Source organism: Nematolebias whitei, chromosome 19 (genome assembly GCF_014905685.2).
Source record: "Nematolebias whitei isolate Nwh7 chromosome 19, NemWhi1, whole genome shotgun sequence".
In the NCBI taxonomy this organism is placed as follows: Eukaryota; Metazoa; Chordata; class Actinopteri; order Cyprinodontiformes; family Rivulidae; genus Nematolebias; species Nematolebias whitei.
Genome location: NC_056516.1, coordinates 32436844 through 32455709, shown reverse-complemented (window position 1 = coordinate 32455709; position 18866 = coordinate 32436844). Strand labels below are relative to the sequence as shown.

General features: G+C 38.5%; 4 protein-coding genes across 5 annotated transcripts in view; 1 reads left to right on the top strand and 3 right to left on the bottom strand.

Moving 5' to 3' along the window:
• The window catches only part of LOC119425482 (oocyte zinc finger protein XlCOF22), a 9019-nt gene extending 3818 nt beyond the window's left edge, over positions 1–5201 (bottom strand). Inside the window, exons 1-2 of the mRNA XM_037693010.1 lie at positions 5123–5201; positions 2393–3307 (exon numbers count right to left, since the gene is read on the bottom strand). Coding sequence (XP_037548938.1) covers positions 2393–3307; positions 5123–5201 — 994 coding nt within the window. The remainder of the gene's footprint in view (positions 1–2392; positions 3308–5122) is intronic.
• Positions 5202–6116: 915 nt separating this feature from the next.
• On the bottom strand, positions 6117–10868 carry LOC119425613 (gastrula zinc finger protein XlCGF26.1). Its single transcript, XM_037693147.1, has 2 exons — positions 10574–10868; positions 6117–7889 (listed from the first exon to the last, which is right to left on the bottom strand). The coding sequence occupies exons 1-2, from the start codon at positions 10584–10586 to the stop codon at positions 6124–6126; spliced, it is 1779 nt and encodes a 592-aa protein (XP_037549075.1). The 5' UTR covers positions 10587–10868; the 3' UTR covers positions 6117–6123.
• Positions 10869–11688: 820 nt separating this feature from the next.
• Positions 11689–18866, bottom strand: part of LOC119425612 (zinc finger protein 84) — an 11058-nt gene continuing 3880 nt past the window's right edge. Inside the window, exons 3-4 of the mRNA XM_037693146.1 lie at positions 13700–14746; positions 11689–12524 (exon numbers count right to left, since the gene is read on the bottom strand). Coding sequence (XP_037549074.1) covers positions 11971–12524; positions 13700–14746 — 1601 coding nt within the window. The 3' untranslated portion in view covers positions 11689–11970. The remainder of the gene's footprint in view (positions 12525–13699; positions 14747–18866) is intronic.
• LOC119425616 lies at positions 15401–17867 on the top strand. 2 transcript variants are annotated; one of them, XM_037693150.1, is made up of 6 exons: positions 15401–15524; positions 15919–16113; positions 16198–16277; positions 16578–16632; positions 16845–17107; positions 17534–17867. In XM_037693150.1, the coding sequence occupies exons 1-6, from the start codon at positions 15426–15428 to the stop codon at positions 17748–17750; spliced, it is 909 nt and encodes a 302-aa protein (XP_037549078.1). In that variant the 5' UTR covers positions 15401–15425; the 3' UTR covers positions 17751–17867. The 2 variants fall into 2 exon arrangements, with proteins under 2 accessions (XP_037549078.1, XP_037549077.1); XM_037693149.1 differs by having other exon boundaries at positions 16845–17867.

The following is an 18866-nucleotide window of genomic DNA, read 5'->3' as shown; positions in this document are numbered from 1 at the left end:
ATATATATATATATATATATATATATATATATATATATATATATATAATACCTAATATTCCACATCCTGCGATAGTGTTAAGGGTGTTCTCAAAAAAAAAAAAAAGAGCAGATAGATGGATGGATAGGTGAAGGGCTAAAATATGAACAAACAAATAAAAATGTATGTCTTTAAGAAATAGAAAACTCAACTGGATCTACAACATTCATCATTGATTGTATGAAAACAAAAACTTAAAATGTCTTTATTCGCTGGATACTGTTTATCATGGAGTTTAAGATTTATAACAGGTTTAAAAGGTTTTACACGTTACTGCACTTTATACAAACGGGTTGGCCACTCGTCGACTTCACCATTGACATATTTTTATTTATAAGGCCATACTAGGACTTTTTGTTTTGTATTCATTGGCCTTTATAACGAGAAAGTCCACCGGAGGATACCCTCTTCGTTGTGAGAACTTATTTTTACTCTCAGTGCCTAAAGTACGAACTGAACTTGTAAAGAAATGTTTCAGTTTTTTTGCTCCATCTTGTTGGAACCAGTTGCAGAAATACATGAACCTAAAGGAGCTGTTGTCACTAAATGTTTTTTACGGCTGCTCTTACTGATTTTGAGAAGGAATCATCTGTAAATGTTTTAACCGAGGAAACTTTTAATTTATTTATTTATGACGGCGTTAACTTTTTCGGGTTTTGTTGTGAACGTTCTGTAACCTCTGTGCTGCTGCCAGTCTTGGCCAGGATTATATTCCTAAATAGATTTTTAATCTCAGTGGGATTTTCCTGGTGAAATAAAAGGTTAAATAAATTAAATAAGACAGTTTTCAAAGAAAGCTGAAAGATTATCAAAAGCATGATTTATTACTCAGGACAAATTTAAAAGCCGACAAGAAAAAGATGACTCGTTGGAATCAATATACAGATGAATGTTCGGTTAAATCTCACAGGGATCAGAAATACAGGATCTTATTACGTATGTCCCTTTAACAACGTATACAGTAAAATTAAGCTAACTCGTCAGTATATTACAATGAGACATAGGCACTTGTGAATCTTGTGCTTTAAGCCTTAATGGTCATTAATAGCATCAGTATCTATAAAGCAGCTGTAATCACAGTTTACAACTGCACAACCATTTCTGTTGATGTGATTTGGTCTCAGGTATCTGAGCAAGTCTTCAGTATCTAAACAGCTTCTCTTTATAGTGTGTTATGGTGTACCCTGATAAAGTATATTGAAAAACTGTGTTATTAATAATTCAGCTGAGACATATTTCTTCTTTGTGACACTTGGTGTGACCTGTGGCATCTAAACTTCCTAAAACTTTGATCAGAGGTACCGTATTTTCCACCATACACGTCGCGCCACAACTTTAAGTTGCATCAGTTCATATTTGTCTAATAAAGTGGAGAAATCCATAAATATGCCACTTCTTCGCCGTATACGTCGCATCTATTATGTGTCATCGTTGACACGTCACGTTTGTTACGCGTCAGCGGTGACAACCCAGAAATGTGGACCGTTGTTGTGCCAAAAAAATTAAAAATAAAATAAAAAAATTAAATCGATGGGCTGCCAAATGGCGGTCGCGGGAGCGCACACGGGAGGACTTTAACAAGATTAGCACTTAAAAACAATTGTTTGTTTGCTCGAAATTATATTAAGGGTGTGTCTCAGTTCAACTTTTGCTTAATAAATGCACTTTGACGGTCAAATCAACTGCATTTCAAAAGCTGATACGTGGAAGTGAATGCGTGCACGCGACGAGCCGCTGTGCAAATTTAACAAGATAAACGCCTAAAAACAATTAATTGTTTACTTGAAATTATAGTAAAGGTGTGTCTCAGTCTAACATTTACTTAATAAATGCACTTTAATGGTCAAATTAGCTGCATTTCGCCGGGGCGGTGCAGCTGTTTTGACGGTTCCAAGCAAGGAGCAGAATGAAGGTGGGGGGACTGTGGCAAACCGATTGAGTCATTAAAAGCTGGTGAAGATTCTCAGTCATCCAGGAAAGGGTAAATTCAAAAAAGTTCAAGAAAAAAAAAAAGTATAAAGTATAATAAATAAAGTCCAATTGTTTTTGTCTTGAACTTTTTTTTGAATTTGTCATTATAGCCACGTTTACCTATTACATGATACAACAGCATGCCACATTATTTATTACTACTCTGCTGCCATCAAGTGGCTGAAAGTGGCACTGCTCAAAAATGTTTCAGTCAGAATGAATGAAAACGGTCATATCTCAGCCAAAAAATGGTTTATAAATATGGGGAAAATCCATAAATACGTCACTTCGGCCTATAAGTTGCAGGTCATGTAAATTTTGCAAAAAATCTGTGACTTATAGGCCAAAAAAAATATGGTAATACAGGTGTAAGATTATTTACCTGCATGGATTTGTGCGTGTTCCGCAAAGTCCTGTTTTCTTCCAAACGCTGCCTTACAAACTGAGCAGCTGAAAAATTTTTCTCCTGCGTGGGTTCTTGTGTGACGCACAAGATTCTGCTTCCACTTGAAAGCTGCCTGACAGATGGAACATCTGAAAGGTTTCTCTACAGTGTGACGTTTCATGTGGCAAGTCAGAATATATTTGCGGCTGAAGTTTTTGCCACATATTGAGCAGCTGTAAGGTCTCTCTCCAGTGTGAGTTCTTGTGTGTTCCTCTAACTTTTCTTTCCACGGAAAAGCTTTGTTGCAAAAAAAGCAGCTGTATGAATTTTCTTGAGTGTGGCATCTCATGTGAGAGTTTAAACAGTCCTTCCTACTGAACTTCTGACCACAAATAGAGCAGTTGAAAGGTTTCTCTCCACTGTGGGTTCTTGTGTGTTGCACCAGGAGATAGTTAAATGCAAAAGCTGCTTTACAAACCGAGCAGCTAAAAGGTTTTTCACCAGTGTGGATTCTTTCGTGTCTTATCAGACAAGACTTGCGATTGAATGCTTTACCACATTCAGTGCAGCTGTAAATCTTTTCGCTCGCAGATCCTGTATCACCTACAGGAATTTTATCATTTCTCACTGGATTTAAGGCCGACTGAGATTCACTGATGTCCTCCCAGTTTCCGTCACTGACTTCGATTTCTGAAAAATCAGAACTTTGATCTTTAGAATCTGAATACAGATCTGGATCTTCATCTTCTTCAAAGTTCACAAGGTCTGGACTGAAGGTGACCTCTGAGATGTCGCTCTCCATTTTTCCCGGTTTAAATCCTGGAGGCTTTTGGTCCTCCTGGTCCAGACTGGGACACCAGTTCTGCTGCTCAGGCTGAAACTCCTCTTTGATCACAAACAGCTGCTGCACATCTGCAGGAAACAGAAACACAGACAAATTATAACAAACAGCATCTTCAATAACGACCTGACCAACAGGCAGCCAAAAAAAAAAAAAAAACAGCAGGAGAAAAACATTTACTAGGGGTGCACCCATCGTAGTTTTCAGGCTGATCTCCGTTCACCGATTTCTAAAAAAATCTGACCTGTCAATTCCGATTTTGTTTTATAAACGACACTGCCAGGTGTTATAAGGTCACAATGCATCTTCAATTTTCCAATATTATTTTGTTGAAAAACGTACCCTTGAACAGTAGAAACAATACAAACTTGTTTTAACTGGCCATGAGGCAGTGCTCTGAAATATAAATGAAGTTCAGACAATCGTTGTTTAAACTAAAAAAAAATTGGTTTCTCATGTAAGTATCTGATTTCCGAGTTCCCAAAATTAAGGAAATCGGGGCGGATAAATCGTCCGGCCGATTTATTGGTGCACCCCTAACATTTACACAACAGACAACCCAACATCAAATTGCACAGACCAACAACGTGGATACCAATAAAACAGCTAAAACAGATAAATGAGTAAAAATCTAACAATAAAAAGTAAACATTAGATTGCTAAAAACAGCTGTAAGGATCACGATGTCCTTACAGAGCAATCACAAGCAGCAGAAAACCGACATGACTAACAGCCAAAGGAGGTGCACGCTTAAGACAGGTGCACAGGTGAATGTATTGCTAGAATAAGGAGGATCATACTATGAATTAATATAAACAGTGAGTAAAGAACAGAGGTTTTTAACAGAGGGTTTTATAAATTAATAGAAATCAGTGTGGTTGTGAAAGTGAAGAGAAGACCAGTAATATTTATTAAAAATAAATTACCAATGACCACTAGTTCAAATGAAATAAACCACAATAGTCTCTGTTTTAAATTGTTACAAAGTATTCTGCAAAACAGACCTTCAGCATTCAAGAGCCAATCTATGTTTCGCATCATGTTGGTGCAGGCTAGTGGTAATCTGGGACATGGCAAACCTAACAAGTCTGAATGAACTTTGTTTTTTTAATGCTTTTTTTCTTTTCATCCAAGGAGCTTTATCAATTCAAACTGAAAAGCTGCAAACCTCTGCAACAATTTGCAAACTGTAAAACTAAACTGTGTTTATGAACTCTTGTAAATCACTCTCCTTTCCTTTTCTGCTGAGTGTTTGTTGGTTTAGTCCACATGACACAAGTCTTAGGTTACATGCAAATGAATGTGACACTGACAGGTGATTATATTAAAATCTGCACTGTATGTGCTGTAAAGCTGAACTCCATACCCCTTCCTGTGTTTCTCTCTGACATGTGAGAAACTTTCCATCTTCTCTGTCCAAATAAACATGAAGATTACAGTAAGCAAGGGAATCCCTTATCCTTGAGTTGGCTCTGTGATTGGTTTCTCATGACTGTGTAGAGGACAAAACATTCCTCTACAATTAGGTTTACACACAGATTTATAGAATCAACCAAAACACGCTCATACACATGTCTGTATCTGGCAACTCTCAGTTGCAGAACAAATGTTTTATGCGTTTGTCTTTTGATCCATAACTTTACTGTCAGTGTTCAAATTACGGCAGAAAACATGCATTTTAAACTGTTTAACTTAATTTGTACTTTTCTCTCATATTCATATTTTCATCCGTGTAGGGCGTTTGTTTTTTGCAGGTTTAAAAATAGTCTTCAGTTGTATAAATAATACTCACTGTGTTGCTTCATCTCCCTCAGTTAGCTGTCTTTTCTGCAACTCTCTTAACGTCTGAGTTGCTGAGATTTTCACACGATCACAGGAGAACGTACTTGTCTTATTCTCCATCGGAAACACGGTCTGCTCTCCGTCAAACTGTCGCTCTGACTCGCTGTTCAAACAAGCTAACATGCTAAGCTAACATGCTAAGCTAACATGCTACGCTAACACTTGGCGCTGCCGAAGACAACTCAGCAACAAAATAAAATAGTCCACAAGAAAGAAAAAAAGCCAAGCATCCATTAAAATGACAAGATTCACTGAAGACTGAATCAGCATGACGGATATACACGGCTCTGCTTTTAAAAAACTTAAGCAGTTTTTCTTCTTCTTCGTTGGACTTATTTATGTATGTAACAACAATGAGTTGGAGCTCTACCGCCACCTAACGCCGGTGGTTATGGAAGCAGCTGCGCATCATCATGTAAACAAACTGCTCAGACACCAGTTCAGTTTTATTTTCTGTATTTGGCTTCAAAAAGCGTCAAAAACAAATTAGTGATAAAAAATAAGTTGTGTTTTAAAGTTAGGATGAAAAAACTGTCATAATTATGACTTAAAAAAATCAATGAGATATGATATCCTGATGCATGCTCAATAATCCAGGTAGAAAATGAGATGTCACAATTATGAGTTTTAGTCATAAAAATTGTCACAATTGTAATTTATACCAAAGGTTGTTTTTTTTTTAAATCACAAGTTTAAAAAAAATATGTTGTCAAAAAAAAAAAAAAAAAAAAGCCATTGTCTTAAGTTTGTTTTAAAATGTTCAGCTAGTGTGTGACACAAGTCACAGGCTAAAATAAACTTTAAAAAAGCTCAAGTATTTAACTCATGCACCTTTCTTTTGAAATTCATACGAAAACATTGACTTTTACAATCACAATGAATTTTACAAAAGCTATGAGCAGAGTGGAACTTTCAGTAAAACAAAACTCATTGTAATAACAAGAATACATTTTATTTTCCCATCATTTATCCTGAAACTTTTAGTACATTAGGACATTTTTAACCATACTAAAGATTTGAACAGACTGTGCAGCTGAGAGGTTAATTATGTGCATGAATTCTTGTGTTTCACTAAATCCCGTTTCCTTCGAAAAGCTGCTTTACAAACAGAGCAGCTGAAAGGTAGATTTCCCGCGTGGCTTTTCACATGTGGCTCTAAATAACGTTTATACCTGAAAGTTGCATTACAGATGGAACAGCTAAATGGCCTGTCTTCTTTGTGCGTTCTTGCGTGGTGCAAAAGAGTTGATTTAAATTTGAAACTCTCCCTGCAGACTGAGCAGCTGAAAGGTTTTTTTCCTGTGTGACTTTTCATGTGAAAACTCAGATTTGATTTGTAGCTGAAGCTCTGACCGCACACTGAGCAGCTGTAAGGCCTCTCTCCAGTGTGTGATCTTATGTGTGACACTAAAGTGGATTTCCGTTTAAAAGCTGCGTTACAATAAGAACATATGAAAGATCTGTCATCTGTGTGGATTTTTGCGTGTTCCACTAAATCCGGTTTTCTTTTAAACGCTGCTCTACAAACTGAGCAGTCGAAAGGTTTTTCTCCCGTGTGATCTTTCATGTGATGAGTGAGACTTGACTTGTAAGTGAACCTCTGGTCGCAGACCGAGCAGCTGAACGGCTTCTCTCCGGTGTGGATTCTTAAGTGTTCTTCACAAGTGATTTTCCGTTTAAAAGCTGCACTACAAAAAGAACATACGAAAGGCCTTTCCTCGGTGTGGATTTTTAAGTGTCCCCTCAAATCCTGTTTCCTTTTAAACGCTGCTGTACAAACTGAGCAGCTGTAAGGTTTCTCTTCGCTGTGACATTTCATGTGACGAGTCACGGCATACTTGTGGCTGAAGCTTTGGCCGCAGACCGAGCAACTATATGGTGTCTCTCCGGTGTGAATCTTTACGTGCTCCATTAAATTAGTCTCGCACTGAAAACCTTTGTTACAAAAAAAGCAGCTGTAAGGTTTATTGTCTGTATGGATCCTCATGTGATATTTTAGACCTACCTCGCTACTTAATTTCTGACCACAAAGGGAGCAGCTGAAAGGTTTCTCTCCACTGTGGTTTTTCATGTGTTGCAGTAAGCTAGTTTTCCTTGTAAACTTCCTGTTACAAACAGAGCAGCTGAAATGTTTGTCTGAACCGTGTATCCTCATGTGCTGCAGTAAGTTACCTTTCCTGAAAAAAGCAGCCTCACAAACAGCACAGCTGAAAGGTTTCTCTCCACTGTGCGTTCTCATGTGTTGCACTAAAGAAAATCTCCTCGTAAAAGCTGCTTTGCACACGGAGCAGCAGAAGGGTTTCTCTCCGGTGTGGACTCTCATGTGTTGTATTACAGCATATTTCCACGCAAAAGTTGCTCTACAGACCGAGCAGCTGAAAGGTTTTTCTCCTGTGTGGACTCTTCCATGTCTTAACCAATCTGACCTCTGGTAGAATGTTTTACCACATTCAGTGCAGCTGTAAAACTTCTGACCGCTCTCAGATCTTGCATCACCTGAGATGGGTTCACTGCTCTCCTCACAGCTTCCATAACTGACATTCACTTTTAAATAATCAGATTCTAAATATTGATCAAGTTCTGGTCCCACAAAAGCTCTGTCCTCCTCAATCTGGTTGGGATGAAGCTCTGAGGACTGAGGTTTTTCTTCATCATCTTCACTTTTCACATGAACGGGACTGAATATAAACTCTGTGATTTCAGCCTCCTCCTGTTCCTCTTTAATCTCTGGGGGCTTGTCGTCCAGACTGGGACTCCAGTTCTGTTGCTCAGAAGGAGACTCCTCTTTTATCAGCAACAGCTGCTGGACATCTGCAGGAAACAGAAACAAAAAAAGAATCACAACAAACAATCACAACATCATTTTTTCCTAAAAATTCTTTGAGTTTATGTCTAATGCAAACCTTTCATTGCGTCTGAAGTTTTGCCTTCACTCACAAACCTTCACTTTTAAAGTAACAAGTAGCAACAGGAAGTCTGTTGTCAAAAACCTGTTTCAGAGCTGAAAATTTTTACTTTATTGCTTTCATCAATTTATTAAAGTGATGACATTCAATACTGGTCACTTGCTTGTGAATGCTCTGCAGAATCATTCAGACATGACAGAGAGAAAAACAGGAGGTCACAGTGTGTTTTGGCTCCTGATACCTCTATATCAATTTATGAGATTTTTAACAAACTTATCCACCTTACTCATAATTACGGTGGCCCTAAGGTATAAATGAACAATATTTGAAAAAACAAAATTACATTTGAAAAAAAAAAATGGAATTACATTTGAAAAAACTGAATCCCACAGATCAAAAACATGCATGTTAGGCTGATTGGTAACTCTAAATTGTCCCTAGGTGTGGTGAGAGAGTGAATGGTTGTTTGTCTCGTTTGTCTCTATGTGGCCCTGTGATGAACTGGAGACCTGTCCAGGGTGTACCCCGCCCCTTGCACAATGATTGACAGACATGGGCACCTGCAACCCCGTGACCCAAAATGGAAGAAGTGGGTAAAAGATAATGGATGGAATTACATTGTCAAAGCAGAAGTGGCCAAAGCGGAAGTGGCCCGAATCACATTAGAAAAAATGGAATCACATTTGAAAAAAACAAAACAAAAACGGAATGACATTTGAAAAAACGGAATTGCATTAAGCCAAACAGGAAGTTTAAAAAAAAAAAAACTTTATTAACAGAATAAAACCGAACAACATAACAATATACAGTACACACACACACAACGGAGATCCAGTTAGCAGTCTATCCTTTTAACTGTTTCTCCGTTGTGTGTGTATATTGTTCTGTTGTTTGGTTTTATGCTGTTAATAAAGTTAAAATAAAATAAAAAAAACTTCCCGTTTGGTTTAGTGTAATTTCGTTTTTTCAAACGTTGTTCATTTACACCTTAGGACCACCATACAGACTACCTATGATGTCTTGCATACATTAATAGAGCAACATTTAGTAAAAGCATTTTTAATAACAACTGTATGCAAAGGTTCTCTCTGTCAGAACAATTACTATCAAAACATAATTTTTTTTTAACTCAGACAAAATAAATTAGTCAAATCTGCCCCAGGTTTGTGTTAAGGAAAAGCATGTTAATATTTTTGTGAATTTTGAATATAATCTTTTTTTTTTACATGAGAACCCTGAACCAAGCAAGCAAAAGTCAAAACTGAAACATTTTACATTGTTCTGTTCAAGAGTGGGTGGCTCTTACACTTAGATGCTTGAAAAGTGACCTGTTTATTTTTTATCTGGTATCATTCATTCTGTAAAATAACTTGTGGAAATCTGGAGCTGAAAGCCTAATATAATAATAATAATCATTTTATTTAAAAAGCGCCTTTCATGACACCCAAGGATACTATACAGTAAGAACAAAGATCAACAGGAATAAAGATAATATGCACAAATAATAAAATTAACATAATTTGTCTCGGGATAAATGACACGTCAGATATCTGCAACACCTTAATGTATAAAAAATATAAAATTGTGGTTATCTGCATTGAAACTAAGTCTAAAAATTATGTAGGCATCTCAAACACTTTTTAATAAAGCCTCATCTTTGGAGACCTTCAAATGTAATTTTATTAGTATTTTGGGGGATATCTAAATTTTTTAAATTCAGGCTTGTAAGAGTGTCATTCTATTCATCCATCCATTATCTTTACCCGCTTCTTCCTTTTCGGGTCGCTGGTGCCCATGTCCAGCAATCACTGTGCGAGAGGCGGGGGACACCCTGGACAGGTCTCCAGTCCATCACAGGGACACATGGAGACAAACAACCATTCACTCTCTCACTCACACCTAGAGACAATTTAGAGTTACCAATCAGTCTAACATGCATGTTTTTGATTTGTGGGAGGAAACCTGAGTACCCGGAGAAAACCCACGCGTGCACGGAGAGAACATGCAAACTCCACCCAGAAAGGGCCCCGGACCAGGATTTGAACCAGGAACCTGCTTGTTGAGAGGCAGCAGCTCTACCATATGTGCCACCGTGCTGCATGAGTGTCATTATAATTATGATTAAATGTAATAACTAAACTAACAGTGATGGGTTGTGTGAGTGCGGTTTGATTATATGTTACAACAGCTGCAGAAAGCATTTATTATAATAACATCATTAATATGATGATAGACTAAATATCTACTAAACATGAATTCCTTTTAAAGGCCCTTATTGTGTAAACACATCATACTAGTTCATTATGGGAGTGTGACTTTAAAGCGTTTAATTGGTGAAGTATGAGCATGAAATAATTCAGTTTAAAGTGAGAGCTGAACTTTGAACAACTCTTCTTAAGGGTGAACTTGTCTCTAACTAGCAGGACAACCTGAAGAATGCATTACTTACTCCATTAGCCTTAAAATAAAAGAAGCAATAAAGAATCTAATAAGTTCTAAGGGGAATCAGAACTTCCTTATCTGATCAGACCAATGCACAAAGATGGTGAAAAATGGTTTTACTCATGACAAAGAACAGTAAGAGGATACCGTCAGGGTCCATCTGCTCAGCCTGTTGGTTCGTCTGCCTCAAATAGTTCCGAGGATTCAAGATCACAGCCCAAACTTTGCTCTTCCCAATCTCCAAGATCAGAAGCACAGTCTGCTCTCCATCACATCTTCTCGGTGGCTCTTTTGTCCACTCCTCATGATGCTGCTTTCGGCTAACACGCAAAGCTAACGGTTCGGACTTTTGTAGCTTCCGGGAAACAACTCGAATTAAAAATTATTCACAAATGAGGTCAAGAACACAACATCCATTGGTGCGTTTATAAGAGACACATAAGAATGGGTCAGCATGGAGAATTAACGCACTGATAGAACAGAAATTAAATCCGTTGACAGATTTTACAGACAAGAAAATCACTTCCGGGTTAACAGGATGCCAACATTCCTAGTGTGCTTTCACAATAAGAGATTGGAGGTTAAATAAATGACACCACAAACACAGGATGAAATACCATACACTGCATTTGAACCAAAACATATTTTTATCTGTATTGAACAAGTGCTTGGATTAAGAATTAATAATAAATAAACACTTTGATTTTGATATAACATCATCAGGAGGCACAAATGTCTGATGCATGCATGGAAACAGTTGACTTTATTGGCTACAAATGTCTAAATACTGAGAGCTTCAAAAAGCTTCACAAATACACATCTTTATTTTATTTCCCTGCACGTCATCATAGCGTGTTGGACACTTGCAGCAGTCCATCACATCGTAGGCATCGTGTTTCAACAGTTAACCTTTAAGTGTCCCAGGTCAATAAAAACAATAAAAAATACATTGTTTACACTACAGCCATTATAACTTTAAATAATAGAATAAGCAACTTCCCACAGAATTCATTTTTATCACAACAGTAGTGCACTCTTCAATTCAATGTTTTAACCGCTTTTATTTAGTTGTTTTTTTATGCATTTTATATGTTTGCATATTTATTTAAAGTGCTTTAACAATTTTTTTTTAATACAACGGATTTCTAATGAATTTCTTTGAATTGTGTTTTTCAACAATTTTAGCTCATCAATGACAAAAGAACAAGTGACGGGTCTAGAAAAACTAGACGGCAGGTAAACTGAAAATCATGTCTTCTGTGACGAGCCCTGCCTTTGCCATTAAATATCTGTGTATACCAGGTGTGGTGTGATAATTAAGTTCATAAGGTAATCACAATAACCATTTTTTAAACTGACCAAAATAAATATACACATTTAATATGATGTAAATGCCAGTCAGTGGTGCGGGGAGTGCCATGTTTACAAGTAGACCATCAAACCTCCTAAATTGTTGACATGGACAGTGGTTTTGTTTGTCCTGTCTTTTGTCTTTGTGTTCATCATAAACAGCATCAGTCTATTCAGTGGCTGTAACCTCTGCTTCATTCTTTGTCTGAACTGAAGCGTTGATGTGCTTTGGCAGCTGACACCCAAGCAATTTTTTGGTTCCAGCTGTACAGTTTCTCTTCAGTGTGGGTTCTCGTGTGCTGCATTAAAGTATATTTAGTTAAAAAGGCAACTTTACAAACAAAGCAGCGGAAAGGTTTCACTCCAGAGTGGGTTCGTGTATGTAGCACTAGAGACGTTTTCAGTTTGAATGTTGTCTTACAGATGGAGCAGCTGAAAGCTTTTTCTCCCGTGTTGTTTCTGTTGTGAACTGGCCCAGCTGATCCACGACTGTCTGGAGAAGACAAAGTTTTGTTTTCAGGATATGATTCTAAATATTGATCTGGAGCTGGTCCCTCAGAGTCTCTGGTCTTCTTAGTCTGGTTTAGATGAAGCTCTGAGGAGTGAGGTTTTCCTTCATCATCTTCAAACTTCACAGAGACAGAACCGATGGTGGACTCTGTGACATCAGCCTTCTTGTCCAGTCTGGGACTCCAGTTCTGTCGCTCAGGAGGAAACTCATGTTTGGAAACTACCAGCTGCTGGATGTCTGCAGAGAAGAGATACAAGTTACAGGAAACTGTTTTAGTCATCACTAAAACCATCGACATCAATTCTATCGAGAATTTATCAAATTTTACAGTTTAAAATATAATTTTTGTGCCTGAAAAAAACACTTTACACATCCATCCATCACTTGTTGGTAGTAAAAGGACTGTACTTGTATAGCGTCTTTATATCTTTTTATTATAAGAATTTGCATTCTTCTTTCTGCACTGTTTTCATTCAATGTTTTTCTTTTAGATTAATTTGTTTCTTTTAAATGAATGAATAAATATCTTATCGAGACACTCAAAGCTCTTTACAACACAATCTGTGCCTTCATTTACCCATTCATACAGCACTCTACTAGATCTCTACAAAACTAATTGAATAAATCATTCTTAAGAGAATAATCAGAGCTTTATCACATTCATACACCGATGGGACACACATTGGAGGCAACGGGGGGTTCAGTGTCTTGCCCAGGGACACTTTGGCATGTGACTGCTGGTGGATTTGAACCCCCAACTCTTGCATTGGAGGACGACTGCTCTAACTACTCAGCCACAGCCGCCACAGATATCAATGGAGCAAAACTCTTTTTACTATGTGGCATTACTTTCAAACTTGTTTTTACATTGACTTTTAATACTTTTTTAACAAAATAATATAAATTTATACAGTATATACATAATTTTTGAGTTCTAACAACTAGTTTAATAATAAAAAATACAAACTTCCAGTTAAAACACTGTTACTGTGGATCAAATATTAGTTTTCTTAATGATTTTAAATATAAGTTTGATATAAAAAGTCTATCTTTACCAGCAGAAAGCCTTATATTTTGTGCATTTTTTATGTGCCAAGAAGTGCATGAAGCACGATGGATCAGTGGTTAGCACTGTTGCCTCACAGCAAGAAGGTCCTGGGTTCAATCCCCAGTTGGACCTGGGGTCTTTGTGTCGAGTTTGCATGTTGTTCTTGTGTTTGCGTGGGTTCTCTCCGGGTACTCCGGTTTCCTCCCACAGACCAAAAAACATGCATGTTAGGCTGCTTTCAGACCCAGACCTCCCTTACAAAGAGATCTGTGATCTCACTGGGATTTGCCTGGTTAAATAAAGGTTAGACACTTCAAGTGAAATCTAAACTTACTGAAGCCTTGAGCAGACTAAGATTATTCACCTTTGTGAGATCTTGTGTGTTCCAGATAATGCAGTTTCTTTCTAAAGGCAGCTTTACAAACTGCGCAGCTGAAAGGTTTCCCGCAGCGGGTTCTTGTGTGTCGTTCAAACGTTGCTCTCCATTTGAAAGCTGCCCGACAGATCGAACAGATGAAAGGTTTCTCTCCGTTGTGAGTTTTTGTGTGTAGTTCAAGACTTTGTTTCCGATTGAAAGCTGCCTGACAGATGGAACAGCTGAAGGGTTTCTCTCCTGTGTGAAGTCTTATATGAGACGTTAGACTGGACCTGTGAACAAAGCATCTCCCGCAGATTGGGCAATGGTTAGGTTTTGTGTGACGACTCATGTGAGAAACCAGGCAGTTTTTCCTAGTAAACTTTTTACCACAAACGGTGCAGCTGTAAGACTCCCCCCTGGTGTGGACTCTCATGTGGCGAACCAAGCGGTATTTAAATAAAAAGGCTGCTTTGCAAACGGAGCAGCTGAAAGGTGTTTCTCTGTTGTGCATCTTCATGTGATGCACTAAGCGGTATTTAAATGCAAAAGTTGCTTTGCAGTCGGAGCAGCTGAAAGGTTTTTCCCCTGTGTGGATTCTGTTGTGTCTCACCAGAGATGACTTGCGTTTGAATGTTTTACCACATTTAGCGCAGCAGTAAACCTTCTTACTGCTCTCACATCTTTTACCACCTACAGGAACTTTATTTCGGACAGAGTTTAAACTTGACTGAGGTTTATTCTCCTCCCAGTTTCCATCACTGACATCCGTCTCTGAAGAATCGGACATTTTGTCTTTAAAATCTGATTCCAAACACCGATCTGGATCTGGTCCCACAGAGTATGTGTTCTTCTTAGTCTTGCTGTGATGAAGCTCTGAAGAACGACGTTTCTCTTCATCATCCTCATTTTTCACAGGTGCAGAGCTGGACCTTGTGATTTCAGACTCTTCTTGTTCTGTTTTGAGGTCTGAGGGCTTTTGGTCCTCCTGGTCGAGACTCCAGAGATGCTGCTTAGAAGGAAACTCCTCTCTGGTCGCAAACAGTTGATCGACATCTGAAGAAAACAAAAATACAGAATTAAAGTTATAAAATTATTTATATTTAGTGACATAAGATCTTGTGGCAGAAGCTGCACACTTCCCTAAAGAACGACGACGATGTAGGACCACATGGACCTGCGTGTTGTGCATGTTTACTTATTTTACAGTGGTGTTTGAAAGAGTGCTACAAACATATATAAGAACATATAGGAGCCAAAACTCGTACAAAAGATTAATTTGCTTTGTGCTTAATATGTTTAAAAAGACACTTCATAAGACATTAGCGGTGGTTCAGTGGCTTCTACTTTACTGTTAATTAATAGAATAGAATTCAACTTTAATGTCATTGCACATGTCACAGGTACAAAGCAATGAAATGCAGTTTGCATCTATCCAGAAGTGCTTAGCAAGAAAAATAAAATTGGTAGATATATAATTAAAAATTAATTAAAATCACACAGTTAAAACTACTCAAGTTTTAACGTGTCTGTATTGGAAAGGGTTCATGTTGCTCAAAGTGTAAGGATGCACGATACTGGATTTTTTTTTTTTTTTTGGGCCTGTGCACATGCGTCCTGAATCACTTCCCCTTTGACCGGATGTCGGCATTCCAGTTTCCGGTCTAATCCCCGGTCTCGGTGAAAGAGGCGTTTTCTAGATGTTTACAAGAGCTGCCCAAGATAAATATCAGCGATGTTCATCGTATTGTTGATGCCTGGTCCCCTGCTCCGACAAGCAAACGTAACAAGGGATTTAAATTGTATATCTCAAGTTACCTGCACAACTACGAGGGTAAGTAACGTTAGTTTGATCGTTGTGATGTTGCTAACTGTTTGCAGCTAACGTTAGGCTATTAGCAACACGACCATTTTTGTGTATACTCACGTTATAGAAACAGGTTTTCCACACTTAAACAAAAGGCTCATATTTTGTGATCATTCTACTAACATTCTGCTCTTCTCAGTTTCTAGCAAAAATCAGGACACAGGTGAAGTCGTTGTCAGGGCTCTGTGTCACAGGTCCATGAAGAAAAATGAAACTAAATATATAATCACATAACATGATACTATGGTTCTATGACATTAGTTATAAAAAAATATTTGGGAAGCAAGATTGCATCATGAAAGAATGGCTGATGAGTGACCAAGCTAAGATAATAAGTTCTTACTATGACATTCTTATGCAGGTGGTCCTGAAAGACTCGTGTCCTGTGGAGCTGATTCACCACAGCTGTACGTGTGTTGCTGGTGCAGCATTATGCAACCACTGTGTGGCTTTGCTGTTCCAGTCAGCACATTATTCTGAGCTGAAACTGTCAGTGGTCCCCCCTGTACTAAGCTGTACAGAAGGAGAACAGCAGTGGCACAAGCCCAGAACTTTAGTAAGTTTTCTCTTCAATAATAGACTCAATTTATTACATTTTCTTGCCGTATAACTTGTAACTGTGTCATGGATAACTGAATAGGGTATAAAACCTGGCCCCGTGGACAAGATGACTGTGCTGTCTGCTAAACCGAAGAGTGGAGCAACAACAGAGGGTGTAAGGTAAAAAAAAATCAATAAAAATTCTGATGTATTACAACAGTGTTTCTCAACCCTGGTCCTCAAGGCACACTGCTCTGCATGCTTTATAGATTTCCCTGCATTAACACAGCTGATACAGTTGTTAATCAGTTACCAACTGAAATGAGCTGTGTTTAAGCAGGGACAAATCTCAAACATGCAGGACAGTGTGCCTTGAGGACCAGGCTTGAAAAACACTATTATTTTATGTTTCATATCTGAACGAAATGCAGGTGGGTATTCTATTTTTGACTCATGTTCTTTTCTTATTTATATACACAGGAGCACACTCTACAAAGGCCTTAGTGGGGATTTGCCGGACCTTTCTGTCCTTAGAGTAAGTAGTTGTATTTAAATTACTGATAAATAAAAATGAAATTAACAGTAGGCTACAATGTACTAACAAAGAGTTGTAGACTTACCGGTGTATTGAATAATTTTATTTTCAAGTGCTGTCTCTTTGTAAAGTGTAGAATTTTTGAGGGCTTAAAATTAGTTGATATACATGTATTTTACATTTTATTGAAATAATTGTTTTCACTTTCCCAGGTTTCCGAGGTGTATGAAGATTTTGCAGCAGCTGATGCACCAATGATCTGCAGCATGGGAATCAGCCATGAATTTCCCCTTGTTGACTCTGCCCTTGGCAAAGTTCAGGCTGGAAGTCCTCTGTCCTACCAACAGCCAGCAACAGCAAAGAGAGACATGTCCTTCCATGCTGCACCACCCCGCCCATCTCTGCCTCTTAAGAACTACCACCTACAGCCATCAAAAAGCATGTTTGTTTGTTCTGAACCACAACAGCTACACCTTAAAAGTATGGAGGTCACCTGGGACATGGTGAATAAATTTGAATGTGCTACCAGAGCACAGAGTACATGTCCTGAATGGCATCAGCTAAGGAGGCATAGGTTGACTGCCTCCCGCTTCAGGGAGATCTGCCAGGTTCGAGATAAATCTGAGGAAGATCTGGCAAATCGTCTGCTGCAAGGGACCTATCAGACTGCAGCTATGAAGAGAGGGCTTGAATTAGAGGCAGATGCTATCTGGGAATATTGTCAAATTAAAAGAGTCAACCACTATCCCTGTGGATTTGTGATTCACCCTGATGCTCCTTGGCTAGGGGCATCTCCAGACGGATTGATCTTTGATCCTTCTGAGCCATGTCAGTTCGGGCTGATTGAGATTAAGTGTCCAAATGTGAAAAGTTATGTTGACTGTCCATATCTCCAAATGAAGTCAGGCAAATTGGAACTAAAAAAAACTCATGTTTACTATTGGCAGGTTCAGGGGCAGATGCTAATAACTGGGATGAACTGGTGTGATTTTGTTGTCTCAGCTGAGGAAGATATTCTTATTCAAAGAATTTATGCAGACACTAATGTGATGGATTCAATCAAACACAAAGTAGACAGATATTTTTTCTATGTTTACCTGCAGAAATGTCTAAATTAGGAGTTTGATCAAATCAAATGTACAAATTTGTTTCAAAATATTTCCATCATGAATATCTATTTACAAATGTAAGACAATGTCAATGTAAGTAAATGACAGCATTTTCTGTTTCTTCAAGACTGTGCCATCAGCTTTTCTGTCAAACTTCATATCTCCATTTCCTGACCAAAGGTCCATTTTGGTAATTTGACAGGAGACAGACTACTGTAAAAATTTGGTTTATGCTTCCTGCAATGGAGAGAGGGATAGTGGAATCAAAGAGTTTATTTTCTTTAACTCTTCTTATTAACCTCTCAACATGCACCCTCAAACGGGCAATGGACTGGGTCTTCAAAACGTCGACCTCTGACATTTGGGCCCTCTTGGAGAGGAAGGCAGGACGATGAACAGTCCCAGGTACGAGATCATCCACCAAGAATCCCTTGTCCACCATGATGGCCATGTCCAGTGTCAAGAGTGATGTAATCCCTGATTGACGGAACACTTCCTTGTCACTCATGGAACCCTCAAACAGTGCTGACACAAATGTCAGGGCTCCGTGAGGAGACATGCCCACCATGGCCTTAAAGGTACAGTGGGATTTGTAGGTGGAGAAGACTTCACTCTGGAGGAGCAGGGATGAAGGTGTTTGACACCGTAGTTCTGTACAGTCCAGGATAACTTGTGTGTCACTGTAGCGGCCATCAAAATCCTGTGGAAGACTGGAACTCACAGCTGCAGGAGACATCCACACACAAATTGAGCCCAATAAGCAGTACAGGAAGTTGGCCCATGTCACAATAATGCGGCTGACTGTTGCTCTGTGGATGTTAAATCGATGGCCCAGTTCCCTCTGGGTACATCCAGTAGACAGGTAGGAGAGGAAAAGAAAAAGCTCATCTATTGGCAGCAGTTTCTGGACAGAAAATTATTTAAATGTTAGTTCAAAACCAGCATTCTCATTGTGTGTGTGTGTGTGTGTAACTTACAGTTGGTCTGGTAAAAGGGGTTTCAGTTGTTGTACTCATGACGTCGGTTTTCTTTGCTCTGGTGACCCTGACCATTTTGGCTGTTGCTGCCTCGATCAAGTTCCAAAACGCCTTCAGATGCTCATATGAGGGGAACCTAAAACACATA